Source organism: Syngnathus acus, chromosome 1 (assembly GCF_901709675.1).
Source record: "Syngnathus acus chromosome 1, fSynAcu1.2, whole genome shotgun sequence".
In the NCBI taxonomy this organism is placed as follows: domain Eukaryota; kingdom Metazoa; phylum Chordata; class Actinopteri; order Syngnathiformes; family Syngnathidae; genus Syngnathus; species Syngnathus acus.
Genome location: NC_051087.1, coordinates 1060323 through 1081448, shown reverse-complemented (window position 1 = coordinate 1081448; position 21126 = coordinate 1060323). Strand labels below are relative to the sequence as shown.

At 50.4% G+C, this 21126-nt stretch overlaps 2 protein-coding genes and 1 long non-coding RNA gene across 4 annotated transcripts; 2 read left to right on the top strand and 1 right to left on the bottom strand.

The window, feature by feature from the left end:
* The first annotated feature begins 207 nt into the window (after nucleotides 1-207).
* zbtb45 (zinc finger and BTB domain containing 45) lies at nucleotides 208-6774 on the top strand. Of its 2 annotated transcripts, XM_037251451.1 has the most exons (8): nucleotides 208-521; nucleotides 1196-1920; nucleotides 1963-2078; nucleotides 2434-2844; nucleotides 3675-3809; nucleotides 5191-5331; nucleotides 5816-6095; nucleotides 6155-6774. In XM_037251451.1, exons 2-8 carry the CDS (start codon nucleotides 1437-1439, stop codon nucleotides 6544-6546), a joined length of 1959 nt encoding a protein of 652 aa, XP_037107346.1. In that variant the 5' UTR covers nucleotides 208-521; nucleotides 1196-1436; the 3' UTR covers nucleotides 6547-6774. The 2 variants fall into 2 exon arrangements, with proteins under 2 accessions (XP_037107346.1, XP_037107267.1); XM_037251372.1 differs by having other exon boundaries at nucleotides 209-521; nucleotides 1196-2078.
* Nucleotides 6775-7587: 813 nt separating this feature from the next.
* On the top strand, nucleotides 7588-11054 carry LOC119122621. Its single transcript, XR_005097926.1, has 2 exons — nucleotides 7588-10179; nucleotides 10306-11054. It is a non-coding gene; the product is annotated as an uncharacterized LOC119122621 (long non-coding RNA).
* dla (deltaA) lies at nucleotides 10814-16926 on the bottom strand. The gene is made up of 11 exons (XM_037250621.1): nucleotides 16351-16926; nucleotides 15944-16252; nucleotides 15404-15464; nucleotides 15054-15311; nucleotides 14053-14113; nucleotides 13846-13976; nucleotides 13345-13514; nucleotides 13040-13256; nucleotides 12195-12960; nucleotides 11772-11880; nucleotides 10814-11402 (listed from the first exon to the last, which is right to left on the bottom strand). The coding sequence occupies exons 1-11, from the start codon at nucleotides 16405-16407 to the stop codon at nucleotides 11397-11399; spliced, it is 2145 nt and encodes a 714-aa protein (XP_037106516.1). The 5' UTR covers nucleotides 16408-16926; the 3' UTR covers nucleotides 10814-11396.
* Nucleotides 16927-21126: the final 4200 nt, after the last annotated feature.

Here is a 21126-nt window from a genome sequence, read left to right as displayed (position 1 = left end):
TGCTGATCCAGATGTGTTTCTTTGTCATTCTTGGCTGATGCGTTCACGGACTTTCGAAGCACCTGTCAGATGTAAGAAACCAAATGACATATTTTCATCCTTTTGCTATTTTGAACATTTCAACAAATTGTGCATTGGAAATGCAGACAAACAAGCAATCGTCTCAAAATTTCCGCGTGAAATTGCGTGGGTGTGCGTTTGCAGGTGTTCGTGAACGCGATGCGCACTCATCAAGGTAGCGCGCTTCTACTTCCAGCCGTCTTGTGAGCATGCGCGTGTTTCTTTGAGCGCTCTGCTGGCTTTTTTTCCTCCCCCTTCGATTTTTTTCTTGCTGTGGTTTTAACATCACGTCCCTGCTGTGCTGAGTGTGTGGGCGTGCATGTGTTTGTTTCCAGCCCTCACCACCACCACCATCAGGCGGGCAGCTCTCAACTGCGGGCTTTCTTGCTGCATCCACCCCGCCGAAGCAACAAAACGAAAATAAAGACACAAGAGTTCCCAAGTGTCAGCGCACGTCTCAGGTACGCAATTGGATTGTAACATCGTGCGTGCACGCTTTCCGCATTTGTATTTGGCGGTGACGTTGCTACGCCGTGCAGAAAAATAGGCAGTAGCTCATTAGCTCTACATGCTAACGTGGTTAGCTAGGCGCTTAGCATGTAGCTAGGTGAAAGAACGTGGAAAGGGCGGGGGGTGCCAAACGAGCTAGGATAGCCGCTTAAATTAGGAACTTTATCTGACACCCGCGTACATTTACCGAGATTTATTTGTCGAGTCGATTGGAAATCTTTTATTTTTTTTAAGTGCATTTCAGCGCGGCTAACGTCACCAGCTAGCGCCGAGCTATCCTTGGCTACGTCACTCGGGTATTGACTTCAGACTACCTGCTCCATGACGTCACTCCCAGTCAAACTGCAGCCGCCTCTTTTAACTAGGACATATTGTACAAACTTTTCTTGGTGGAACATGTTCAAAACTTCCTTGCAACAAGAAATCAGTTTGTGACTTGACTGTAATTAAAATGTAAAATTCTGCCACAACAATGGAGATGCCCCCCCCCCCTTTTTTTTTTTTTCCGCCCGTGTCCTTTTCTGTAGTGACCCATGTTTTGAGTCCTACTGCAGGGGCATGAGCGTACTCCTTAATGTCCTGTTTACAAAAATGCAAAAGTGATTTTGTCTTTTCCCCTAAACAGAAAGAGTGAAAATCCAAAGTTCTGACCACGGACCTCGCTCCAGAGGACGGCAGCAGCTCGCCTGGCTCAGCAGCACCCGCCCCCATGTCTCTTTGAGTCGGGACCCGGACCCACCGTGGCCCATGCGCTGTACCCGTTTCCCTCCCCGTCCTCCTCCTCCCGCAAGCTGACGCAGAACCCCAGGCACCTCCCTCCCCTCCCCCACCCCCACTCGGTCGCCAGCGACTCGCCGCCGCCCGCCATGGCGCCCGGCACCGAGACGGTCCACTACATCCACCTGCACAACTCCAGCCAGTCGGTGCTGGAGGCCCTGCGCACCCAACGGCGCGAGGGCCTCTTCTGCGACGTGACGGTGCGCATCCACGACGCCTCGTTGCGGGCCCACGCCTGCGTCCTGGCGGCCGGCAGCCCCTTCTTCCAGGACAAGCTGCTCCTGGGCCACTCGGAGATTTCCGTGCCACCCCTGGTTCCCGCCGAAACGGTCAAGCAGCTGGTGGACTTTATGTACAGCGGCTCGCTGGTGGTGCTCCAGTCACAGGCGCTCTGCATCCTCACCGCCGCCAGCATCCTGCAGATCAAGACGGTTATCGACGAGTGCACGCAGATCATCTCGCAGAGGAAGGCGGCGAGTGCCGCCGCTGCGGCGGCCGCGGCAGCCGCTGCTGCTGCGGCGGCAGCCGGCGGGGGGATGCTGGGCGGCGTCCTCCCCAAGCAAGAGGAGCGCGGTGGCGGGGGGAAAGGGAGGGAGAGTGGCGGGAGCTGCTCAGGCGGCGGCAGCGGAGGATACTCCAACTTCCCCAACTTTATGGTGGAGTGTAGCGCCAGTAATATGGGCGGAGAGAGCGGGCCCGCCGGCCCCAGGGTTCCGTCGCAAGTATGGAAAGTATGGAACTTGATGATTTCAAATTTCCAACCTTGGAAAATGGATGGAGGATGTAAACGGTTGTATATTCAAATATTACACTGGAAAACAATCTCCAAAAAAGAAGTTTTTGCGTTTGAATCGGATGCAGCTTAAAACTCAAATTGGCATGCTCATTCCAAAATTGCAAAAAGGTTTTTCTCCATAAGCGCAATTCCACAGATTTTTTTATTTATTTACTCTTTTTTTTTTTTTTCCTCAAGCAGAAAAAATCTTGAATTTTCAACCTATTTGTTCATCCATGCATTATCCTAATGGCTTATTTACTTTTTCAACACGATGTATGGATTTTTGATATTCTCCTCCGCATATGTAGGAACCCTGCGGCCCCATGGAGCAGGCCAACAATCTGATGACGCTGGGCGACATGGGCGCGGCGGTGTCCCTGTGCGGAGGCGGCGGCGAGGCTTTGGGCGGCGGCCTCATGAAGCAGAGCCCCAGCTGCACGCAGGACGTTCGCTACAAGCTACGCGACCTGCTGGCGCAGACGGCCGACAACGGGGGCGCCGCCCAAGCCGGCAGCCTGTCGGCGAGCTGCAGCTCCGGCGTGGACAGCGTCGGGAGGGACGGTCTCCGCGGCAACGCCACCGACCTCTCCGACGACCTGGTGGGCATGGAGCACTTCAGCGAGGAGGAAGACTTGGACGGCAGGGAGCGCGGCAGAGACGGAGACCGGGACAGGGGGGCCGGACACAGCCGCAAGCAGAGGCAGCCGCTCAGACTACAGGTCAGTCTGCCTCACTGCTGCTGAATTTAAAAAGTGAACATTTGCAAAGTAGAAATTTGTGCTAGTCAAATTCTTTTTAAGGATTTTTAACACGCACAACGTTGAGCATCACATGATTTCCTCGCCCTTTGGCAGACTGCCCCTCCTATGGCCACTTTGGCCACCGGGGGCAGTATAACACAAGCGTAATATGTCATGTAAATAAGACGCAGCACATCAAGAATATCGGTGTACAAATGTTTTTGTCTCCGCATGTGTTGCTGCACCGTCTTTGAAGACGACCATCACGACATCAATGCTCCTTTCCTCAGCCCTTCGACGGTTTTGCATCACATGTTAGCATTAGGCTAGCTCCGGTTGAAAAACATCAATCCAAACTTGCAAGTAATCTTTACATTATGACATGCCACTCCTTTTCACCTTATTCAAACAGCAGTCGCGTCAAATCCTCAAAACAATTTGGAGGATTTAATTTTGCACTTAATAGGCGCGGCGACATGTCTCATTTTTTTATTAACACACAACTATCTGTCCCTAAGTAGAGAGCGTGAGTACTGTTGCTACCTCGGGTGTGGGTGTAGGGATGGTAAGGGGGGGGTTATGGGGAAGGGTTGCCATGGTTACAGCTTTCAGGCATGCAGAGCTGCATCGCTTGGCTTTCCTTTGCTTTTGCCTCCTCTCGTACTGCATTGGCGCACATGACTGACATGTTGGTGCACCAGTGCGCCTCCTCCACCGAAAGCCATGGACGTCTGCTTGCTCACCGTAGGTCCTTAACAGACATTAACAGAACCCCTCTCCCCCGATGTCATCGACGTGCTCCGTTCCAGGTGCTGGGAGGCGAGGGCGTGGTGGTGAAAGACGAGGGCGCGCAGGCCGCCGCCGGGACGGCCTTCGCCCTGGAGGACGGCCGGCGGGACGGAGAGCAGGGAGGACCCCAGGGAGCCATGGCGGGCTTCGGACAGGTGAGTTGGAACAGCGGGGGAAAGCGTCAGATGGATGCCGGTGGCTTAGCGGCGGGGTTCATTTGGAATGTGAGGCGTGTTCATGCAACAGAATGCATGAGGAGAACACAGCTTGTGCAAACATTATGGAACAGACAATGAGTCACACCATGCTACAGCACCCCCATCCCCTCCCCTCCTCTCCCCGCGAAATCTAAATAGACTTCCCTTATATGAACAGTGGCTGCTATGCACTGCGTCAAAAAGCTAATACATTTATTTCATCAAACCTTTCATCGAAAAATGATTCCAACTATTTCCCTATGCTATTCCTTAATCCTCCCACCCAATTGTTAATTAATTAATTTGCATGATTTGTGCCATCAGATGTTTTAAGATGATTTTAGTACATATGACTAAACTGACATTGACCAAAAGGTGGCGCTAACGACCAGCTACCTTGGTGCCCCTTTTACAGAAAAGTTTTAGACGCGGTGCGCGCGTGGAGTGGGACTGAACCAACTCGCTAATCTTTCAACAGTCATTACACGCATGTGTTGCGTGATCCACGTGAGAAGATGTGATGTCACGGGCTGCTGCAGCAAACGCCGTCATTAGCGCTGGTAGTCGTTTGCAGCAAATGGCCCCACCCCCCCCCTCTCGGTGAGCCGTCGGGAGGCGAATGTTTGACACTACATCGGAAGAACCTGTGTGACCAGGAGGGTTAGGGTTAGTCAAACACCCCTCCCCCCCCAGCGTCGCAAGCTTTGCTATGTTCTCTGTCGAGGCTAAGCGTGTCACGTATGAAGCATCGACATCATCTCCAAGCCTAATCTAGTCTGGACTTTACTTTCTAATCAGTTGCCACATCTCTGAGGTGCTTTTCTTCCTAAAATTGGGCGCCAGTGCACTTTTTTTTTCTCCATTCCATCCCAGCCAGGGTGAAAAACTCCACAAGCACCTCATCGAGACGATAGCGTGCCTCTCCTTTAAAACGAGCGTGACGCTTTCATGAATTACTGCGGCGTGCGTGACTCTTTGACTCGTTGCGATGGCGGGGGAACCGCCACGACTGACAAGTTAATTGCCGGCGGCTTGGGATCCTAAAAAGTGCACAGAAAGACAGCCGACGATGCGGCCCGACCAGTCTGACGGCTGTGTTCTTTCCGACCTATGCATTCGACTTTATGTGGCGTTCATAACCTTCGTTTAAAAAAACAAAAAACAAAAAAACATTCCAGAGTGATGCGCAGTGAAAAGTAAAAGCCTTGAGCGTGTGACAGCGCCGCACAGACAAGGAGCGCTGCACTCATGGAGGTGAGCGTTCTCACGCCCGTTTCCCATCCGGGATGGGCGAAAAGGAGCCGCACGGTTTATGCCGATTGCCTTTTTTGCATTCTAGGACTTCTACGATGAGCAGGGCGTCTTCACCGAGAGCTTCTGGACGCAGAGCGAGCCTCCTCAAGCCATGGGGTTTAATCCCAGAGGACGGGTCAGCAAGCCTCTGACTCCGCCCCCGACCTCGCAGTCCATCAATAACCAGGTATGTGCGTGTTTTGTCACCCTCGGAGGTTTTGGACTGGGAATGTGTCGCGTTTGAAACACGATCGGACACGCTCGCGCCTCGAAACGCGCTCATCTCAAGTCATGCCATTAATCCGTTTGAGCCTGCCATGATTAGGCTTTTTTTTTTATCAATTGGCCAATTAATCGGTGATAAGAATTTTAGTCTGCCAAATAAAATGAATTAAAGTTAAAAAAACATTCATTTTCAATGAATAAAATGAATCAGTTATCAGACTTTTAGTCTGCCAATTTAGAACATGCAGAAATGACACGATTACAAAAATGTACTTAAATGTAAAAAAATGTTGCTACTGTTGGTTGGACATTGCGCTGCTTCTTTATCGAGGACAAACGTGCCCTTGTGATTTTTAATGAAGGAAAAGAGTCAATAAATGGATTGAACAGCGATATTATGTGAACGAGCCTCAATCTCACCAGACGCTCGCTCGCTGGGCACGCAGCTTCTTTTCCAGTACCCGGTCAGCCAGTCGCAGCCGCAGCCGTTCTACATGGGTGGGATGGACACCATGGCGGGGGCGGAGCCCAACCAACAGGCGCCGCCGGCCCCCATGACACCGGCGCCGCCCCCCGCCACCAACACGGCCACCGCCGTGCCCGCCGCCTGCTCTTCGGGCCCCTCGCCTTCCTCCCAAGGATCCGAGACCTCCTTTGACTGCACGCACTGTGGCAAATCGTTACGTTCCAGGAAGAATTACAGCAAGCACATGTTCATCCACTCCGGTAAGTTCACGTGGCGTGACGACGTGACGCTAAAAGTAATTCCACGTATCCGCCCGCAGGTCAAAAACCTCACCAGTGCTCCATCTGCTGGCGCTCCTTCTCCCTGCGCGACTACCTCCTCAAGCACATGGTGGTGCACACGGGCGTGCGGGCCTTCCAGTGCACCATGTGCGGCAAGCGCTTCACGCAGAAGAGCTCGCTCAACGTGCACATGCGCACGCACCGCGCCGAGCGCACCTTCCAGTGCAACGTGTGCCAGCGGGCCTTCACCCACCGCACCCTGCTGGAGCGCCACGCCCTGCAGCACGCCGCGCCCGGACGCGCCGCCGACATGACCTCGTCCGCCAAGCGTAGCCCTCCCGCCATGGGGGTGCCCTCAGGTATGGCCGGGGCGGCCGGCATGGTGGGCGGCATGGCCAACATGCCGGGCCACGGCGCCGTGTCCAACTAGAGCCGCCGGCGAGGGGGGCGTGGCGCCGGGACGGAGGTGGGGGGCACCGCTCACGTGACTTGACTCTAGTCGGCGCTTTTGACACTCGGAACTTGCGTGGCTATAAATTTGACTTGACTCTTGACTTTTGTTGGCTAAATGATTCCCAACTTTTTTTTTTATATTAGAAAAACATCAATGCACACCACCAATTAATTTTTTTTGCCATTGCTTGTGACCCAAAAATTTTTTTTTGGAGGGGGGGGGGGGGGGGGGGGGGGGGTTTGCAGATGTTACTACAGTTACTCTTTGTGCAAGATTTTTCGACTTGACTCGAATTCAACGTGGACTCGACTCGCTTGACTCTGACCACGGTAACTTGGGACTGACTCACCCATTGTACAATTGGCACATTTCTGACTTAGTCCCACCTCCGCCGAATAGTCCGGAAACTTCCAACGGGGCTCCTGCAGAGGCTCTTTTGGAACCCAACGCACAACTCATCAGGACCGTAGTTCCTCATCCTCACTCTGAGCCTTCACGGCTAACAACCTCACAGTATTAACCTACACTTGAACGCTTCCGCAAAAAAACAAAACAAAAGCCTCTGCAGGAGCGCTGTCCGGACCAAGTCCCGGCCGGGCCAGTCCTCGTAGGCGGCTTGGATGGGTGCATTGAGGGTGGGGGTTGGGTGGCTTGTTGCTTATCGGGTGGTGGTCTTGGGGTGGTGGGGGCCTTTGAGAAAGCTCCTGAGGAGGTTGGAAAGGTTTCATTCACAAGCACTTCATTTGCTCTGAAAACTTGACAGTGGATCCACGGCATGCTGGAGTGACTCGGAACCTCAAGTGAGAGCTCCTCAAAGGCCAAAATAGTAGCTGTGCCCCATTTTAGCCTTGCTAATATGTAGCCAAGCTTGCTAGCTAATGTTAGCGTGACTCACGTTACTCGTTACTAAGAAGACTCCACCAATGCGTTTGCTACCAAGACGAATTGAACGGCACTGAATTGAAAAATATTGCCAATTCTGTGCCAGCAAAGTTCGAGGCGAGCTATATGCAAACATATATTTGGTTCTGTTTTGGATTTTTGAAAGTTCAGTCCAGTTTGACTTGGCAATGTGAGATTTGGTGGACTTTTTTCCCCTCCTTATTAGACCCCGTAACCAGTTTCCCCCCATAACGGCATGAAATTTGATACACATTTTCCATCAAGAGTAGACCCACCAAATATTTGGTTGTTTAGATTTGTTTTTAGGGGTGCTCTTGAGCTTGGCATAGCGAATTTTGTTGAGACTCGAATGAATTGATTGTGAATGAAACCCAGGGTGGAGTGGAAATGAAATTCACCTTCATCCATTAAGACACTTTAGGTCACAGTTCCTTCGGGCGTCTACCGGCTGCCCCCCGCAATCAAATACCTCGAAATAGGATGGACTCCAAATTAGGAAATGTTTGAGAAACATTTCAAGCGTATATTACACACACACACACACACACATATACACACATAGCTACAATTACCTCGGTGGTCCAAAGACAGGCTTTTTTGTGTCATATTTGAAGCTACAACCGTTAAAGCTTAAAAGATGGATCCGTTTACATTTGAAATGTTTCATACTTCGGTGTAAAAAAAAAAAAAAAAAAAAAATGGCGGTGGAAGCGCTCACTTTAAAAGCGCACTCACTTTGTTCTTTGTTGCTCCTGTGATGCAGAAGTCTAAAAAAAAAAAAAAAACTGCTTTTAACGTAAAAGAGCCATTGAGAGGAAGTGAAAGTTGGTGGGAAAACTTTGACAAATCATTGATTTCTATCAGGATTTTATAAATATATATACATATATTATAAAAAAAAAAAAAATGAATGTTTGGTTGTGTTTCGGGGCTTCTCAATGTTGGTTGCTCTTCTCACGGCACAAAATAATTTTAACCATTTTTTTTTAGTCAAACTAAAACTGAATCATGAAATTGTACAACCACCCCTCAAAGAGTTTTTGACTAAGTCAAAAAAAAAAAAGGTGATAATGTGACGTTATCACGTAAATATTTATTGCAATTTGATCTCTATGCACACTTAAATTTGCACATCCTGTTTCTTAGAGCGAGATGTCGTTGTCCCCCCTCAAGTATTTGGCCTCTTTTTAGTTTTAATTTTTTGGGTTCCCCCCCTTCGGCGCAGCTCCTCGCCAAACTTGAATCCAAATTGTTTTCGTAGACCTCATTCAAAAGATTTGACATGAAATGTCCCTGAAATGCGGCAAAGATGAGGAGTGAGCACGAGCACTCGTGGAATAAGCTAAAATGTCCACTTTGAACGCCAAACCTCTGGTGCTTTTTTTTTTTTCTTTTTGTCAATGTTGTTTGTGTTCTCTCTCTCTGGACATATTTACCTCATTTTGCCAGCTGCCAACAAGACGCAGGCAGCGCACTGCTCAGTCCACTTAAGTGTTTTTGAAATTTATTTTTTGTTTTTGTTGGATTTCTCCTCAGCGGCAGAAGTGGTTGTGATGCATTCAAGGACCCGTGTACAGTACTGTAACATGTCGGCGCTTTGTGACGTACTGTGTGATGCTTTTTCTGTTCTTTTTTTCTTCTTCTGGGATCTTTTCTAGAGGAAATCCTCTGACGAGCAGTGGCGGTTTTATAAACTTGTCATCCTTAAAAAAAGAAAGCTGAAAAAGAAAATGCAAGCTGATTTTTTTGTGTACGACAAAGGCTAAGAGGCATGATTTTAACCTTTTTCTGACAACTTGTAGATGTTGTAGTTGATGACTTTAATTGAATTTGAAAACTGAGTGATTTCAAGGATTTCTTTCTCCAATTAAACGTCTTCTATGACTGATTTCGCTCCCTGTTATTTTTTTCGTTTGTGTGACTTGGACAAAAAAAATATTATTTTTGGGGGGGCGTTGTAGAAAACAACCGCATTTTATTTTAATTAACCTGAATTGTCAATGAATATTTCAGCCTCTAATCTTGACCTTCTCCCCGAAGCTGTCCAGATCTGAAATGTAAAGCGTCACAACGGCGCCCTCTTCAGGTGTCTGGTAGTCAGTACAGCGTTTGACAAACCAGAATTTTAAAGGCAAGCTGTTGGAAAGCATCATTAATGTGGATTTCAGTCGATGGCAGTAAATGCTTCTCTTCCATCGACCAATTATTATTATTTTTTTTGCTTTGCTGTCAATGTGAACAGTATCACCATTTCTAACAAGTTAATTTATTCCCAATTTGAACATTTGTCAAGAAAAAAGCAGAGCCTATGGAGTGCCACACCATGTTTGAACTTTTGTTTTTGTCTTAGTCCATCTGCTGGCGGCCAACATCTGTCACGTTTTTTTTTTTTTTTTTTTTACTCCCGGCGTGCTGAGGTTCGAGCCGGGGGCCTTTTGTGAGTGGCGCCATTGTGTGGGCGTCCATTGTGTGTGTGTGTTTGTGAGAAATGATTTGCAGACATTTGGGCTTCCTCTGAGCATTTTGCAAACTTTCAACTGCCTGAAAATTGTCTCTATGTATTTCATACATTATGACATGCTTATTACGTGAAAAATAATTTGCAATTTTGTCCATTTCAGTCAACTAGCATTTGTGAAGCGCTAAGGAGCGTCGGACCCAATTCTGCTAACAGATGTGAAGCACCGCTCACAAGTAAGCTGTAAGGTAAGAAAAATTCATCTTTCCCAAAAAGTTTTTCCAGTTTCTGCCAACTATGTCCCATAACTCTTGAATCAGTCTTGAAGGCCAAAAAAAACCCTAAACCTTTTTAAACTTTTACTTTCTTTTTAGTTCTCTCGTTGAAGTTTCTTCCCGTTTGAGAAGCTGGACCATTGTTGGTGTTAAATGTAGCAGCGGGAGCGACATTGTCTTGAATGAATAGACCCCCCCACACACACACACACACGCTCACACTTTTCTGTCTCCAAGGAGACACTTTAGAGTCGGGGTGGCAGCCAACAGTGCATCCATTGAAATGGCCGCCGCGGGGTTGACAACAGATTGAGGCCGCACCACACCACACCAGCGGAGCACGTTTAGTCTCTTTTTATTATTTGCAAAAATAGTCTTGGCTAATTCCTTCATTGACAAACAGCAGAAGAATAAAATGTACAGCACAATTCCTCTTAAATAACTTTTTTTTTTTTCATTCCCATTGACCTGAAGTGCCTTTGCAAATATCATCATCCGTCAAAAGAAAGCAACTTAAATAATCCTGACAAACAAGCACAAATATACAATACAAAATAAGAATAACACAGAATGCTTAAATTAACTTAAATTAAATCAGAATAAAATCATAATTTTTTTTTTCTTTTCTATTTTACAAAAAGAGGACAATCGGTTTCGAGGAAGAAGAGGACAATGCTTTTGTCACTGGCGTATTAGAGGGCAAAAAAATTCATAAAAGGTCATATAGCAACCACCTTTTTTTTCTTTTCTTTTTTTACGAAGAGGCCATTATGGCCAAACATCCGCTGTTTGATGCGGTTCCTGGGTCTGAGAAAAAGGCCTGGGTGCAAACATTGCAAAAAACAAAAAAAAACCAAACAACAAAACCCCTATCTTGGCGCCTTTTCTTTTTTTTTTTTTTTAAATTATTCGTTACAGTCCATTTAATATTTATTCTTCATTTGTACTCCCCGATGCCCGACAGAGGCAGAACAGAAAGCTAATCGTCCGTTTACGTTTAACCGTGAACTTGACATTTTTTTTGTTCTCCTTACACGAACGACCCCGCCGGTTCCTATTTCCAGTCGAGAACCAGCTCAGTCTGAATATCAGTCAAAGGTCTCAGCAGCAGCGAGCGTAGAGCAGCATCTCATCAAGGAGCATAAAAACTCTCCCGTACAGCAAAATGAGCGAGCCCGTCGCCGGCCCCTTTACACCTGCAACAGGTAGAAGATCCGTTTTTCGCAACAAATGAAAAGCAGTTGTCGGAAACATCTGTAACGAAAGTTAAAAGCTCCACGCGACACAGATATGGAGCAAAGAACCGTATTAAATGAAAAATATTTTCAAAACAACACAGGCTCTAAAATTGATCCCTGTGGAACACCATTTGACAAAGCGGTAGTCAGAGCATCGGAAGCTAACTCAAAATGTTCTGTCTGCCAAACGGAACCCAAAGCACTTGTGAGCGCCCACCTGTCGGTGAAATTGAGCCCTCCACCATAAATCCAACAAAAGCAAAGTTTACGATCTGTGTTGCACGGAGCCAAAACGAAGCTCCCTTGAGAACATCAACAACAACTCACCTCAGTTGCAATTATACATTCGTCCTTCTCCTCCGACATGACAAACACAGATTTGTACTTGTTGTCCGCACATGCAGACATTTCTGGACTATTTAATTCCGACGTATCGCTGTGGGGAAAGAGAAAGGAAAAAAAATTAGCTTTAGCTTAACTTTGCTAGGTTCTTGCACAAGTATGGAATTCCATCTGAAGAGTGAATGAATATTCTAAGGCAATATTTCAAGACGATCTAATATCCCGTATTCTTCTGGAAATGATGTCATGACATAATAGCATATGTATTCTAATTATGTTTTAAAGTGACAATTCGGGTCAGTCTGTCCAATTGAAATTGGAGTTCAATTATGATGACAATTGACATGGATGTATTTTCCCCAAAAGTGTCCAACTCTACTCAGGATTCGGTGTTGGCGATCTTCCTACCATTTTAAGCGTTTGCTGTGTTTCTCCTCAAACTCAAAGGAGTCCAGGGATTGGCACTTGTCCTCACAGGCCGCGTCTTTGGCCGCCTGCTCATAGTTGACCTCGCGTACCAGGTTGTAGTCTGCGGGCGGCGGTCTGCTCTTGTAGCTCCGCCGTCCGGGCGACGCCCCCTCGTCAGGGTCCCCCCCGCCGCACAAGTCCATCTTTTTGTTGATGTTTTTCACCCCCGGAGTCAGCACGACCGGGCCGTCCCGCTCGCCACGTTGGCAGTTATTGGTCAGGTTGTTAATGGTTTCGCCCTCGCCGCCCGTTTCCCCCGAGCCGTCGCGTTGGACTTTGGAGCGGAAGAATCCAACCAGCACGGCGCACCCCGCCAGAAGCAGGAGCACCAGAGCCACGCCGGAGCCGATGGCCATCCAGGGTACCTCGGAACCTCGGATGGCGGCGTGCTCGGGGAGCAGGAACTGGCAGTTGCGGCCGCCGTAACCCGGGACGCAGGCGCAGACGTAGCGGTTGTTCCTCTCGTGGCAGGTGGCGCCGTTGTGGCACGGGTTATGCTCGCAGCGGCTGATGGGCGAGCTGCAGTTCCGCCCCGTGTAGCCCGGCGGGCAGGTGCAAACGTAGCCGTGGCCGCCGTCCTGGCAGGTGGCGCCGTTCTGACACGGGTACGAGGAGCACTCGTCACCGGTGTGGTCGCAGTTCATGCCCGTGAAGCCGTCCGGGCACTGGCACAGGTACGAGTTGACCAGATCCACGCAACGAGCGCCTGGGAACGCAAACGAGCCGGTCAGGACTAGTTCTGAAATGATCTGGTCTCCGGTTGTGAATGTATTGATCGTCCTCACCGTTGGAGCAGGGAGCGGAGGTGCAGTGGTCTATCTTCTTCTCGCAGGTGAAGCCGGCGTAGCCGGTGGGACACTGGCAAAAGTAGCCTCCGTCGGGGTTGTCGCTACAGCGGCCGCCGTTGGAGCACGGGGCGTCGGCGCACGTCATGGCGCTCAGCTCGCAGTTGTTGCCGTAGAAACCGTGAGGACATTGGCAGCTGTAGGTGTTCTCCAAGTCCTGATGGGGGACGACAAGAAGACGGCGTGTCAAAATCACAAAAAAAAAAAGGTCCGTTTGTTTGAGTTTGTGCGCCAACGTGACTCACGGTGCAGCTCCCCCCGTTGCGGCAGGGGTTCCCGGCGCATCCGTTGACTTGGATCTCGCAGCTGGCGCCGCTGAAACCGGGTCTGCAGGAACAGGTGTAGCTGCCCTGGCCCGTGTTGCTACAAGTGGCCCCATTCATGCACGGCTTGTGGTGCGTGCAGTAGTTCAGGTCTGGACACAAGATGCACACATGTGGATTAGCCCCCGCGGAATGTTTTGCTCCCGCTGGACTGCGGTTAGCAATTATTCGTGCCCCCGACAACTGGCTCCCCCCCTCCCCCCTCCAAAACCACAGCTGTAGCATTAGCGACTTAGCATCAGGTTTTTTGTTTCAAGAGCACAAGAGGTTCCTTTGATGACTTTCTTTTAAACTGGCTTTTCAGATTAGTGGAACTCTCGGAGGGTTGCAGTACCGCCAGAAAACCGCGGGGGCAGCCGAGCTCGATTTACGGTATGTGATTGCGCCACCAATTTCTGTTTGGTTCTTAATGATGGTGCCCACCTTGGTTGCAGAAGAGGCCCCCCCAGCCCTCCTGACAGTTGCACTGCCAGGGCTGCTGGCAGGTCCCGTGGAGGCAGCCCGGGTATCGGATGCACTCGTCGCAGTAGCGGCCCTTGAAGCCCACCCGGCACCTGCGGACCGAGGGGAGGACGGTAAGAGCGTACTCGGGAAAACTTTGAGCCCGGCCACACTGCGGCAGAACCTTACTTGCACTCGCCGGGTTTCTCGCAGAAGCCGTGCTCGTCGTCGCAGCCGGGCAGGCAGATTGCTAAAAAACACAAATCGGCATTATTAGCATTAAGCGAACTTTTTTTTTGTGTTTGCTTGTGTGCGTGTAATCTTGTGTTTTCCATTAGCGCGAGTCTTTTTTCTCTTGTGTGTTGATAATGTGTGTTTTGTGTGAGCACGCGCTCTCACACAGCCCCCCCACCTCTCTCCTTGACCCCCCCCCCCCCCCCCCACAGCCACTGTCCTTATTTTTTTTCCTCTGAGCTGCAGTTCAAAACTCTTTTATTCACCCTACACACACACACACACACCCACTGGTGGTCCCCGATAGATAAGAGTGGACAGCTGGCGAGTGTGTTGCCAGCGTGCGACAGCTGCCCCATTGTCTGAGAGCTGCCGGCAGCTGCCCACTTCAAACAATGACGCCCCCCCCCCATTTCTAAAGCCCCAACCCCAAACCACCAGCGGCAGCCAATCACGAGGCCTGCGTGTCAATTTATGGCACGCGTGACATTATTCACCCCAAAACTTTCCTTGGAATAAATCAAGTGCGCGTGTGTCACATGGGGTTGGGGGGGGGCTGCTTGGCGGGCGAAGGGCTTGTTTACTCCCAGAAAAGTTCTCGACACTATTGGCACAACGCTAACTTTCCAGCCGGATATTATTTAACTCCAAAAACTCTGCAACTCTCAACATTTGCATGTCCATGTGTCAAATTTGACTCTGGAATAAATACGCCGACTTAGCAGCTAGCACGCTAGTTGTGTAGCTAGCCGACAAGAACACTCTTTTGTGGAAAATTGACAGCACATCACTGTAAAAAATATTTCATTTAAATTTAAGGCAACAATTCAACTGTTTAGATTTGGGGCTTGTGCAAATTTGCTTTGTTGAGGTAACAAATACATTTTCTGCAAATGTCAATCATTTGTATTTTCATGTTCATTTAAATTGTTGAGGCACAGTGTGTGCGTACTCACGCTCGGTGCAGTATTGTCCCTTCCAGCCGGCGTCGCACAGGATCTCGCCGCGCTCTCCGCACGTAAAATGTCCGAAGGCGTCGTCGCGAGGCCGGCAGAAGACGGAGCATCCGTCGCCGTAGTAGTGCTCGTCGCACACGAAGCGGTACGCGTACTTGAGCTCGGTGCGGCCCGCCGTGTGCAGGTCCTGCGACCAATCCTCTCCCACCGTCAAATGGCGCTGGGTGCTCATGGTGCTGATCACGCGATCCGGGTTCTCTGCGGGAGGCGACAGAACAGGCGTGTTTGTGCATTTGCTCCCTCTAGTGGTGTGTGAAAGAATCACTCTGTTATGGTGGGGGTGGTCTTACCTGTGGACAGGTCGTCTTTGGAGTCGGTGTGCAATGCCTCGATGATGAGCGAGAAGGTCCCCTGAGGAGACAAGCGGCTTGGTGAAGCTGCCGAACCCCCAGCGGTGTCATAAGTCAAGCCCCGGAGGGCCGATACGCAAACACGCCCCTCCCCTCCCCAACATCATTTCCATCCTCCCTCCGGATCCATCCACCCATGGATGGATGGATAAGACGGACATTTGGACCATCTCAAATGGTTTCCCAAGGCAACAGACCACCAGATGGATGGAAAAAGCAAATTGAGCAGCAATTTAGGATTGGTTAGGAAGGCGACTGCGTGGATGGATGATGGAGAGTATGTTTTTTGAAGAGGAAAGTGGAATTTCTGATTTTCGTGAAGGCATCAACAGGAGAGAAAGTGAGAAGGAGATCAGTTGTTTTGAAGGGAAAATTGTGATTTCTGATTTTTTTAAGTCAACACCAGACGATGGAGATAGAGAGATAATTGACTTTCCAAGACAGGTGGCACCCCTCCCTCCCTTTCCGCCTCGCGCTTACCGGCCAAGTGAAGCCAAAGTTGATCCTGATGGGGTTGCTGAAGGAGCTCTCGGGGATGGCGTCGGGGATCTGGAAAGAGTTGGCGCCCAGCACGGGCGTGACGGCGCCTCCGTAATTGCATGGCGGCTCGGGCGACGCGTTGGGCTGGTAATGCTTCAGGCACACTCGGAAGAAAGTCTGGCAGGCGCACTGCTGCGCGGACGACGACGAGGGGGACCCCCCGCCACCGCAGCAGTTCCTGTTGCCCTGCGCGCCCTTCTTGTTGAGGAACTCCTGCAGGCGCAGCTCGAACACCCCCGAGCAGAAGCCCTGCGTGCGCGCGCGCGCGGCATCAGAAAAAAAGCGAATTTAGCCACTTATTGCCCAACTCTCAAGTTCACGTTGAAGGAAATCCAAATGCGACTTACCTGACATAGCAACGTGGCCAGCACCGCGACGCCCAGCAGCATCTTTAATAAATACATGATAAATAAATAAATACAAATAAATAAAGAAAAAGTTTAAACGGGCCCGCTAGGAAGATGCATGGAGCGGCTCATAAAGCGCCACCGCGCATGCGCGTCCCGGAGGAGTTGAGAGAAGAAAAAAAAAGCACAGCGAGACTGTTAATCCCAAAAGTTTCTTCCGAGATGAAAGATTGAAAATTGTAATTTAAAAATAATCAAATTATCTTTTGTTTAAAAAAAAAAAGCGTTCCAGCGGCGTTATAATCCCAGACAAAGGTGGCCTTCTCCTTTCCTAATTGAGGAAGAGTCCAACATGTTTTCCTTTCTTGTCTGTCCTCGTCTCCTTCTCCTTGGTCTTCTTTTCTTCACGGCTGTCCGGCGCAGGCCGCCTGCAGCCGGTTATATACATGCTATGCTAATAACATGCAAATGAGCCCTGCTCCTCCTCCTCATGCTCCTTCTTGTCTTCCTCCCCCCAATCTGGCCCTCGCTCGTGCGCGCTCCCCATGCATGCACCACGCCATGCAGGAGGAGCTTGGTCGTCCTGCAGCACGTCGGGCGGACGACAGGAAATCTGAAACTTTTCTCTGGTTTTATTTGACGTTTAGTGACTTCCGAATGGTTGACATCTGACGCTTTTGTTTCCTTTCGCTTCCTTCAAACTTCTTCTCATCCCCCTGCAGTTGCAACACGGCTAATGATTTATATATTTTTTTAATCTGATGATGAAAATGATTTATATATCATTTTTAATCTTTGGACAAGTTTGGGGTGGTGATGAGAACTTCTTTGAAAACGTCTTTGGAGTTTGTGTTGTTGGTGATGACTTCCAAGTTGTCCCACCACCTTTTTTTCTTTCCTTTTGTTCTCTTCTAACTTCTCATCTTTCTTCTAAGATGTAATTAATATTACTAATGACTTTATTTTCCCCCACGATTGAGGAGTTTGTGATGTTGAGATCTGTCAAACTTCCACACACAGCTAGTTTGACACGTTTCTACAGATCAAGTAGGAGAGTTTTTTTTTTTTTCCTTAGTGGACTTGGTGAGAACTTCCCAAACGGTTGACATGTGACTTGGTTTCCTTTTGTTGCCTTCAAACTTCCCAAAAGAGTTCGTTTATTGCCTCAACAGGGACACACCCACTCACAATCTTGGCACACAACTTGTAAGCTTGCCTGATTGTTTTTTTTTTTTCCCCATCCCTCTTCCTCCTCCTCCTCATCTTCTTCCTATTTGCTCCAAAACATTCCTTGGCAAAGTTGTGCGCTCAACGAACTTGCGCTTGCAAGCAACATGATGCGCGCGTGTGTAGCTTTACATTGTGCGTTGTGTACATTGTGTGTATGTGGCTCGCGTGGCCAACATGAGGGGGAACTTGTGCCATTGTGTGCGCGCAAGCCAAGGAGGAGCCCCCCCGCTCCCAACCTCCCCCTCAGCTGTATGCTAATTCAGCTCGCACCTGCTCTTCTCACAACACCATGCGCGCGCCCGGCCCAGGCAGGCAGGCGCGACCCCCCCTCCCCTGAACACACGTGCCCCCCCCTCCCCACAGACTCCACGCGCATGCACACATCTGGCGCGTGCACGAGGGTGTCTCTGCCCTGTACGTTCTTGGCGTCACGTGACGTCAGACCCCAGCTACTCCGCTTGTTTATTTGTTTTGGGTGATGTCAGAGGATGATTCGGCTTCCGTACTTTCTATTCTGGTTTCTCGGTCAGTGTGCGATCGAGAGAGTGTGCGTGTGTGAAAGTGTGAGTGCGTTCAGTGTTAGTGTGGTAACAAGTTAGTGAGAATCCAGCGTGTGTGTGGAGTGGGGGGGGGGCTGCATGGGGCATTAGGAGGTGTTCAGCGATGGACCACGACACGCCTTCAGACGCGGACAGACCCTTGCACGCCATCTGCCACGAGCCCACAGCACCGAAGCCCACCACCACCACCCGCGCGCTTCCTCCATCTCCAATTATGACCCCCAGTGGGTGCCTCAATCTCGCCTCTATGTCCCAATGTCCGGCGGGCGGGCTCCCGCGACTGCAAGCATGTTAAGGAGCTGTAACGGTATGGGCCCTCAGGGGCCATATGGTGAGGGAGCTTGGGGCGGGAGGGGGGGTCTCCGAAGAGGAGACACCACATGGTCACTCGTGGGAACGTAAACACGGCGCCCATCACACGATATCGATCATATGATGAGAGACGAGGAGGGGAAGGGGTGATCGTGTGTGTGTGCGCGCGCGCGCGTGCATGTGCTCGTGCACTTGCGGGGAATATCAATACGCGTGTGATGCCACGCTGGTGGTGGTTGACAATGGAAGGCGCACTTTGTAATGACGCGCATGCGTACTAGCAGGCAGGGTGCTCCACTTATTTTGGGTTCTTGACATTCGGGACTCCTCGAGAGTCTAGTCGTTTGCATATTCATGAAGGAGGTTCCTCGAGACGTGCTGAGTTTAAATTGGTGCGCCAGTAAAACGCAGAACTGTTGTCATTGCGTGGGGGCCCAGGGACGCCTTTGCGCGCGCGCGCGTGTGTGTGGGGGTTGTAGGCGTGGTCCTTACGTGGCCAGTCGCGTGCCAATGTTTTGAAAAGCAAACGCCACGCATGTTCAATACACACACCCAAAAAGGAATGAATTCTACAAAAAAAAAAAGCAAAACCTTATGATGACGTCATTGTGGCACTGTAATGGCGATCCCACCAAAAGTACAGTGAGCTCTGCTTTTTGATCAGAGAGAAGTAACAAAGTTAAAATGTATCAAATAAAATGGATTTCATGCAATGTCAAAAATATTGATATAACTCTTTATTACAAAAAAGTCTCAAAGGGCTTCACTTGATTAAAAATACGATTAAAAAAAAAATCTAATCACGAAATGGATACTATATGGGATACTTCTTTCATCAAGATGAGTTACAGAAAATAGATTTGGTTTGGCTATTTTGAACGACGACGGTGTGACTTGAGGAAGTTCTGACCCCCCCCAAGTCCCGCCTCCCCCTTGTCTGTGTTGAATCACCGTCTCTATCCTAACCACGAGCATCTGCCTTGACTGGAACAGATGCACACACCTGCCCCCCCCCCTCCCACCGCACCTCCCAAACAGCCTTTCAAGCCTCCATGGGAGCCCAGCGGGCCCACAATGGGGGTGCGGTGGGGGGGGCAGTAACCAAATACGGCCTATCCCCCCAGGACAAGACAGGCGTTCTGTTGAGTCGCTGTCCCAAACAATCTGCTGCGCCACTGCTCATTTGAAATGTGCTCCGAGGTGTTCGACTCAAAATGCCACGCGATGACATCGGCATATTTCCGGCCTCTGACTGGCTCGTTGATTCCATGTTGCAGGCCCGCCACCGGGTACGAGTGGCTGCCGGGAACCCAGTCGGAACCCCCCGGGCCGATCGGGGGCGGCAGGTGCTCCCTGGGCCGGGTGGATGAAAGGCAGGGGGGGGGGGGGGGGGGTCTGTCGGAAGACCAGGTTACACATGAAAAGGCGTCTTTTTGTTCCAGAAAAAGACGCGCAACAGCCCATTGCTGGGGCAGCGGTGCTTAATGGCGCCATAATCGCCCCCGGTTCCTATCTCTCAGCTGCCACTGCGGGACAGAGGATCCACACGCACCTGTTGTCCCCCCCCACCCAACCCCTCCCGTCTTGCCCCCGCCCCCATTGTGTCCGGCCCCCGCCTTCGCCCTATAGCGTGCTACACCTCAGGAATGCTCCTTGTCCCCGGAGAGAGCTTATGCACGATGGGAAGGGGGGCGGGCATGAAGGGTGGCTTCAAGAGGGAGGAGGGTGCCGGCCGGCCGGTCTCTCCGGGAGCCGCTCCGTCCAGATCCAGAGAATCATGTCCTAAATCACCGGCTCCCGAGGGAAGGCTCTCCATTGTGCCGAGATGGCCCCTGCAAGCTGGGCTGCCAGCTGCCACTGCTGCAGCGTCATGTGCCCCCCCCCACCACCACAACGCTCCAAATAACATTTGGCCTCCTTTGAAAGTTTGCCATGTTACATCCACGTTGGCAGCTGCACGCTTCCGTAACCAAACATTTTTTGCTTGGTGTTGTTATTGTCCCATATCGCTCAGCGGATTAATTGCTTCTGTCAGCGGTGATGCGACAAATAGCGTCGAAGCAAAAGTGAACGCGAAGGGAAGCTAGACGGAGTCGGCAGCGTGACGTGTCACGGATCAGGTAAGCCAATGAGCTTCCTCCCCAATTTGTTCCGAGTGGCAAAGTTGCACCGGCATCAAGCCAGCCTAATTCATCAGCCCTGTTTACCAAACCACATTAGCATTTTCTTTATTCCCCCATCTCAGCCCCCCCTCCCCTCTGTGTATTTTTCCCTCGCATGCTTCAATGTGCTGCAGTCTAATGAAGATTGTAATGATGGCTTGTCAATCTTAGATAAGAAGCAGCACGCCCCCTTCGGAAGGCGGGGCGGGGTCCTCACGTTCTCATGGTGGCCCGGACAGGAGGGCGGGGGGGGCATTAAGGGTGGCGACACCCATGGCACACGCCTGTTGACCGAGCTACAAAGCAAAAGTGTGTGACCCCCCCCCCCCCCCCCCCACAGAGCCTGCTGCTGCCATTGTCCTGCCAAGACACAAGACCAATCCTGTTAGACCCCCTCGGAACCCCCAACACACACACATCCATCGGTTTTACCAATCAGCTGACCCCCACATGGCTTTTTCACCCGCTCCTGCTTGAGCAACTTTTTTTATTTTTTATTCCGCCAATCAACT